We start from the raw sequence: 8,103 nt of genomic DNA, 5'->3' as shown, positions 1-8,103 counted from the left end.
AGACACTACTGAGACACACCCACACGCGTTTCTCAAACGAGGTGGCGCCGAGCCTTAGTGAACACTTGAGGGCGCTGTGGCTCCACAGAAAGAAAACTAAATCCGCTCAAGCTAAACTGTTTTCTTTTTTCCCCAGAATTACGAAGGATAAAAAGAGATTTCCGTGGAAGGCTCTGAGGTCAAGGGCTAGGGGAGGAGAGGCAAAGAAGTCACTTTAAGCTGGATTGGTGTCCTCTGCCCCTTTAGGCCAAGAAATGCGATGTTAGCAACCCCTTCTCCCCGGGAATACTAGGCACATTCCCTTTGCAAAGGAATAATCCTTGCAAAGGGGGCTCCTGGAAGAGCAAGGAATACACTGGAAATGGGCACGTTTTCCCGAACTCAAACTTGTAAGAAAAGGGATACGATCTTCAAAAATCACCACGTTGCTGTCCCCCCTCCTCCCCAGGGCCTGGGTCCAAGCGCGTGGGGTGGGAGAGGAGATAAAGGTTGTCATGACGACGGCGGGACGGGTACTGACGCGATGTTGTCTCTAACCCTCTCAGCGCAGGGCTGACTAGGTGATGGTGAAGCTGCCGCGGCGCCTGGTGGTTAGGAATCCACGCACTTGCCTTGGGTGGGACCCGGGTTCAAATCCTGATTCCACTGTCTCCTAGCTGAACGTCCTGGGGCAGGTTATTTAACCTCCTTGTGCCTAGGATCACACAGGGTGACTGCAGCCATGAAATTAAAAGACGCTTGCTCCTTGGAAGGAAAGCTATGACCAACCTAGACAGCATATTAAAAAGTATAGACATTACTTTGCCAACAAAGGTCCGTCTAGTCAAAGTTATGGTTTTTCCAGTGGTCATGTATGGATGTGAGAGTTGGACTATAAAGAAAGCTGAGTGCTGAAGAATGGATGCTTTTGAACTGTGGTGTTAGAGAAGACTCTTGAGCATCCCTTGGACTGCAAGGAGATCAACCAGTCCATCCTAAAAGAAATCAGTCCTGACTATTCATTGGAAGGGCTGATGCTGAAGCTGAAACTTCAATACTTTGGCCACCTGAAACTAAGAACTGGCTCATTGGACCTGATGCTGTGAGAGACTGAAGGCAGGAGGAGGGGACGACAGAGGATGAGATGGCTGGATGGCATCAGCGACTCGAAGGACGTGAGTTTGAGTGGACTCCGGGAGATGGTGATGGACAGGGAGGCCTGGCGTGCTGCAGTCCCTGGGGTCGCAAGGAGTCGGGCACGACTGAGCCACTGAACTGAGCTGAACTGTGCCTCGTGTGTGGAATGGGCAAATTAGCTTGTGGAAAGGAGCAAATGAATTAAATTTCTGACTTGGGGAGAAAAGGCTGGATGTCTTAAGTACTTACTCCTCCTAAGATATTAGTGTAACAGAGAAGTGACAATCTTAATTTACCAGGTTATTGTTGTTTAGTCCCGAAGTCTGACTCTTTGTGACCCATACGTGAGCTGTAGCCCGCCAGGTTCCTCTGTCCATGGGATTCTCTAGGCAAGAATGCTGGGGTGGGGTGCCACTTCCTCCTCCGGGGGATCTTCCCGACCCAGGGGTCGAACCTGCCGCTCTTGCATCTCACACATTGGCAGGCATATTCTCTACCACTGTGCCCCTTGGGAAGCCCATATATATTCATATCACATTATAAACACACTATAATTATAAAAAAATACAGAACAGAAACTGGGGTTTTTCTTCATCCCAAACCTTTCCTAGGCTTTTTTATTTTAAAACTTTTCATTTTGTATCAGGGTATAGTTGCTTAACAAACTGTGCTGTGATCGTTTCAGGTGAACATGCTGTTGTACCGCAGAAATTAACCCAGCATTGTAAAGCAATTGTACTTCAATAAAACTCTTTTAAACAGTGGAAGGACCAATGCAGCTGGGGCGCAGGTGGGGGCAAAGGTCTGGGGGCTCAAGTTGTGGCGAGAGGGGCTCGTCAAGGTCTAGGAGGTGACCTGAGGACAAGCAGCCGAGGTCCTTTGCAGGACGAGATCGCTGTGGGGAGATCAGACCCTCCAAAGATCAAGGAGATTTCCTTCATCCTGCAACCATGACAGTTACTTAGTAATGGGCTGTGTGTGCGTGTTGGGCACTGCACAAGTTCTCAGACCTGGGAGTCAGACTGAACCGTCTCCCCACCTCCCGAATTTCCTACTCCAAGGTGATTTTTACAGGCCACTTGCTTCTTTACAGCAATTACTGACAACACAGCTTCACGAAGATCTTCTGTCAGAGAAGGGAATGTAGAGAGACCTAATGTTGAAAATGTGATCCGCTGGAACTGGTAGCTCCTGGGGTGTCAGACAGATGTTGAATATTGCTGTATGTCTCTCAGATTTAAAATATCCAGATGAAAAATGATAAAGATAATCCTTTTGGCAAAGCAGAAGTAGAGACACAGGCATAGAGAATGGATACCAAGGGGGGAAGGCGGGGTGGGATGAACTGGGAGATTGGAACTGACGTACATGCACCATGTGCATAAAACCGGTAACTAATGAGGACCTACTGTCCAGCCCTCGGCTTAATGCGCTGTGGTGATCTAAATGGGAAGGAAGTCCTAAAGGGAGAGGAGGTACCTCTGTGTCTGTGTATGGCTGGTTCACTTTGCTGTATCGCAGAAATGACCACAACACCGTAAAGCAACTATACTCCAATAAACATTAATTACAAATTACAATGAAATAGCCAGGTGCCTCGGTGCACAGTTTGGGAACCGTTGGTATATTCCTCTCCAAACGTGTGTTCTTGGCAGGTAAAGAGATTATATGGAGAAGGGAATGGCGACCCACTCCAGTAATCTTGCCTGGGAAATCCCATGGACAGAGCAGCCTGGCGGGTACAGTCCGTGGTGTTGTGAAGAGTGCCTGGGAAATCCCATGGACAGAGCAGCCTGGCGGGTACAGTCCATGGTGTTGTGAAGAGTCGGACACAAATGAAGTGACTTAGCACGCATGCAAAGAGATTATTATATGGTGTATAAGACTTGGTAATCGTGCTTTTTATCCTTTAACAACACATAGCAAGAACTATTTTTTCTTGTCATTAAGACTTTTTTTTTCCTGCAATGTATTTAAATGGCTGCCAGTTTTGGGGCCAGCACGTTCTAAAAATGTTGACTTTGTTTGCTGTTACTGTATTTAACACCCACATAGGTTCATTCAGTACCACCATCACCACCACAATCAAGATGCAGAATGTTTCCACTACCCTCAAACCCTCCTCTGTTTCCCGCTTTTATAATCACCTCCTGCCTCGTCCCCCAGCCCCTGTCAACAACCAATCTGGTTGCTGTCTCTATAATTTTGCCTTGCCCAGGCTATCAGACAAGTGGATCAGAGACATGTTTAAGAGGATGGAATGTCCTGGTTGCCATAGTAACCTGCAGCAGGAAGTGCCACTCAATCAGAGAAAAGAATTCAGAAATCAAGAGAAAGGATGTACACAGTGATTTATTTTTTGGTGGTGGTCATGGCGGGGGGGCGGGGGTGGCATAGTTAGGTCAGTCCCCTCTCCTGGAGCTCACGTCATGCTACGTCGCTTCAGGCGTGTCCAACTCTCTGCGACCTTACGGACTGTAGCCCACCAGGCTCCTCTGTCCATGGGATTCTCCAGACAAGAATACTGGAGAGAGTTTCCATGTCCTTCTCCAGGGGATCTTCCCGACCAAGGGATCGAACCTGCATCTCTTGCGTCTCCTGCATTGCCAGGCAGGTTCTTTACCATGAGCACCACCTGGGAAGCCCTCAGGTCAGGGATTCCTAACCCTCCTCTGTAGCTGGGGTGAGTTTCGAGGTGAAATTCCCTACAGGCATCTCCCCAGGGCCCCCTCCACACTGATTCCTGGGGTGGCCACTGCTGCCCGAGCCTGCGCAGAACAAGCTCTCTTTATTTATGTTAGACGTAATCTCCACGCACAGGCGTCTTGTGGTTTTCCACTGTCAGCTGTCAATACAGATCAGCACTTGCCATGGGCGCTTGCCACCCACCTCCGCAAGGATTGAATCGGGTGCTGCTGAGCTGCCGACCTTCAGCACCTCCCGAAAGGAGTGCAGGGTGAGGAGCAGAAACGAGGCACTCTGCGCCCTGGGAAAAACTGGCCGGACAGGCCTTCAGATAGTTAGATACACTCAGGGGCTGAGTTTATGAGTCCAATTCTTGTATCTCCTCATATCTAGAGAAGCACTAAACTCCTTCATGGTGATGCCTGCTTCTCGTAACTGGCAGAAAGCCTCATCAGACTAGCAGAAGCCTTCTGGGAAAATGTCTGCTTGATTGCATTCCCCCTTCACCAAAACCACATCTATACTGACCTTACCCCCACCTCTGAGCAGTTTCTCAGGGCTACCTGAGGTGCTGTCTCCTGGGTTGCAGTCCTCATTTTAACCCAAATAAAAATTAATTTGAGACTTTCATGTTGTGCATTTTTTTTAAACTGGACAATACTCAGGAACAAAAGTATCTCACTTATTTTCTGTTTCGATTTAAGGGAATGCCTCTGAGTTCATGAAGGCTGGGACGGTGGCTCAGACAGTAAAGAATCTGCCTGCATGCAGGAGACCCGGGTGAAACCCCTGGGTTGGGAAGATCCCCTGGAGGAGGAAATGGCAGCCCACTCCAGTATCCTGGCCTGGAGAATTCCATGGACAGAGGAGCCTGGCTACAGTCGGTGGGGTCCCAAAGAGGCGGACATGACTGAGCAACCCACTCACTGAGTTCATAAAGTACCTCTATGACCACTAGATGGTGCCCTTGTATCGTGAAAAAGTTAGGTCTTTTTTCAGGAAAAACAATTTTTTCCCCCTATTGTGAAACATAACCCATGTAGAACAGTACACAGGCCAAGATTTTACAATGCCGTAAAATTCAACAGTAATCACAGATAACCATACCCCTTTCTTAGTAAAACCGTAACTTTTCTTATTCCCAAAGATTTTTTTTCTTGTTTCCTTTCCTCACTACCCTATGGCCTGCCTCTAGACAGGCGTGTTGATACAGTACTGGTGTCTGACAGTATCATTTTCTTTTGGCTGTGGTTGGACTTTACATACGTTAATTCATGTGCTATAATGGTCCTGGAAATCATGTTCAAAGGGACTTCCCGTGTGGTGCTTCCCAGTGGTAAAGAACCCACCTGCCAATACGGAGACGTAAGAGACATGGGTTCCACCCCCGGGTCAGGAAGATCCCCTGGAGGAGGGCACAGTAACCCGCTCCAGTGCTCTTGCCTGGAGAATCCCATGGACGGACGAGCCTGGTGGGCTACAGTCCATGGGGTCCCAAAGAGGCAGATGCGACTGAAGGGATTTAGCACACACGCGTGCATCTTGATGAACACATTTGTGAGCCTGAACTATGTTGTTGCATGTAGGTATCATTTTACAAAGTATTTATTTACTTATTTGGCTGCACAGGAGTGTTGTGGTGGCACGCAGGATCTTAAGTTGTGGCATGTGGGGTCTAGGTCCCTGACTGGGGATCGAACCAGCGCCCCCCTGCATTGGGAGCTCAGTCTTAGCCACTGGATCACCAGGGAAGTTCTCATTTGGTCATTTTAATAGTTTTTTGTTTTTTTGTTTTTTTTTTGTAATTTAGGTCCATTTTGTTTACAGTGAAATTTATCTCCAGAATGTTATATTTTTCTTTTTTCATTTTTTTTTTTTTTTGCGGGGCTTCAGTTTTCCCTATATTTTGATGTTAATGGGCATTCGTGTGGTTTCTGGTCTGACACTGCCAGAGAGTCTTATACATGTCTGGGTGCTCAATGCATCACCATCAAATACGCATGCAAGAGTGGGGCTGCTTTGTCATAAATTTGCGTGTGTGCAACTTCAGTAGATTTTGCCCGGTTTATTGTGAGGGCCTCGGCAACAGTGGATGAGTGTTCTCATGTGTCTTCCATTGTAAAGCTTGGCAGTGAGCTCTGTCTGCTGCCGGCCGTGTATGAGGGTTCGCAGTCCTAGCTCACTATGTTTCTCTTTTGCATTTTCCTGATTGCTAACCAGTTGGTGGACTCTTTTTCATCAATATTCTTCTTTCTGATAGGCTAGTTTAAGTTTCTTCCCCAATGTTTTCTTCTGAAGTTTTTTCCTCTTCTTTCAGCTTTGTAGAAGTTATTTCCATGTTTAAGACACGAACATATGTTCAAAGATAGGTGTTGTAGGTAATTTCCCACATTATAGCTTGATTTTTCATTCCTTTCACTGTGTGTGTGCTTGATTAACAGAGTGCTTAGTTTTAATGTAGTCAAAACAATTGCTCTGGTTTAACAGTCTAAACAGATCTCAAAGCAGTGTGTCTCCTACTATCTTCTATGAGTTTTATTGATTTTGAATTTACTTTTCCTTCTTTTTGTCTTTTACCTTTTAAATTTTCTTGGCGTATAGTTGATTTACTATGTTGTGTTAGTTTAGATTTTGTTTATATACAGAGGGAACATAATTTTAAGAATTATTTGGGCTTGAGAAAATTTCACATTCTCTCCGAATAGTGGAGAATCAGTCTAAGGCCATTTATTGAAATGCCTGTACTTTCTTCACTTCCCTGCGATGCTGTTTTTTCCTATAAATTAAATAAACATTTGTGTGTTGGCTCAGTTCTTTGCTATCTCTGCTAGCTCGTCGGCCAGATTGCCTTAATTTTAGTTTAATTGACATTTTAATTTTAATTGAAGTTTTCATTTAATTAACAGTTTAATTTTAAGTTTTAATTTAATTGAAATTAAAAATGTTTAATTGACACTTTAATTTTAATTTAATTTCTGTAGCTTCGAGATAAGCAGGTCCTTTATCTTCCGACATAACTTTTAGATTTGGCTTGTCTAGTTGCACACACACGCACACCCTCTTGGGATTTTCACTGGGATGGCACAAAGTATAGACGAACATGACTGCAGCCGTGAAATTAACAGACGCTTGCTCCTTGGAAGAAAAGCTATGACAAACCTTGTTGTTTTCCAGTCGTTCGGTCGTGTCCGACTCTTTGGGACCCCATGGACTGCAGCACGCCAGGCCTCCCTGTCCATCACCAACTCCTGGAGCTTGCTCAAACTCATGTCCATTGGGTAAAGGATGCCATCCAACCATCTCATCCTCTGTCGTCCCCTTTTCCTCCCACCTTCAATCTTTCCCAGCACTGGGGTCTTTTCAAATGAGTCAGCTCTTTGCATCAGGTGGCCAAAGTATTGAAGTTTCAGTTTCAGCATCTGCCCTTCCAATGACTATTCAGGACTGATTTCCTTTAGGATGGACTGGTTGGATCTCCTTGCAGTCCAGGGGACTCTCAAGAGTCTTCAAGACCACAATTCACAAGAATCAATTTTTCAGCACTCAGCCTTCTTTATGGTCCAACTCCCACATCCATACATGACTACTGGAAAAATCATAGCTTTGACTAGACAGGTCTTTGTCTAGTGATGTCTCTACTTTTTAACATGCTGTCTAGGGTGGTCATAGCTTTCCTTTCAAGGAGTAAATGTCTTTTAATTTTGTGGCTGCAATCACCACCTGCAGTGATTTTGGAGCCCAAAAAATAAAGTCTGTCTCTGTTTCCATTTCCCCTCATCTATTATATTAAGCAACATTTAGCAACGCAGGGGTATAGGAATAGTCATCCGAGCAGCGGTGCCAAGGAACCCCTAGAGCTGGTGCCTTGAAAGAGTCAAAGCATATTCATAGGAAGCTGTCAGTGTCTGAATGACTCACCAAGATGACCCACACTTTCCCACCCACCCGGGGCTTCAGAAGGAGCACGGACATCCAGAACAGCACGGACGAGGTCCTCTTCGGCCTGCTTGGGCTGTCCCGGTGCCCACGGATGCAGACCGTCTCCCGCCGCCCGCTCCTCTGGACCTGCATGGTCACCCTCCTCGGGGACAGCCTCGTCCTATGCTGGTTGGCTACCATTCTTTTCCACACGCCCGTGTGCTTCTTCCTCAGCAACCTGTCCTTCCTGGACACGTGTGCCTCCACGTTCAGAGTGCCCCGGGTCTGGCCAGGCGCTGGGTGGCCATCCCCATCACCTCTCCAGGACAGCGCTTGGCCAGGTGGCTGCGGGGTTGTGCCTGGGGCTTGTGGCGTGTCTCCCGC

The 8,103-nt window shown here is 46.7% G+C and overlaps 1 protein-coding gene across 1 annotated transcript in view; it reads right to left on the bottom strand.

The window, feature by feature from the left end:
• The window catches only part of ZNF835 (zinc finger protein 835), a 20,926-nt gene that overhangs the window by 8,506 nt on the left and 4,317 nt on the right, over positions 1-8,103 (bottom strand). The window contains exons 3-4 of the mRNA XM_010858053.1: positions 7,720-8,036; positions 4,006-4,095 (exon numbers count right to left, since the gene is read on the bottom strand). Coding sequence (XP_010856355.1) covers positions 4,006-4,095; positions 7,720-8,036 — 407 coding nt within the window. The remainder of the gene's footprint in view (positions 1-4,005; positions 4,096-7,719; positions 8,037-8,103) is intronic.

This window comes from Bison bison, unplaced genomic scaffold (genome assembly GCF_000754665.1).
Source record: "Bison bison bison isolate TAMUID 2011002044 unplaced genomic scaffold, Bison_UMD1.0 scf7180017864383, whole genome shotgun sequence".
NCBI classification, from domain to species: Eukaryota; Metazoa; Chordata; class Mammalia; order Artiodactyla; family Bovidae; genus Bison; species Bison bison.
This window is presented reverse-complemented; position numbering and strand designations above follow the sequence as displayed.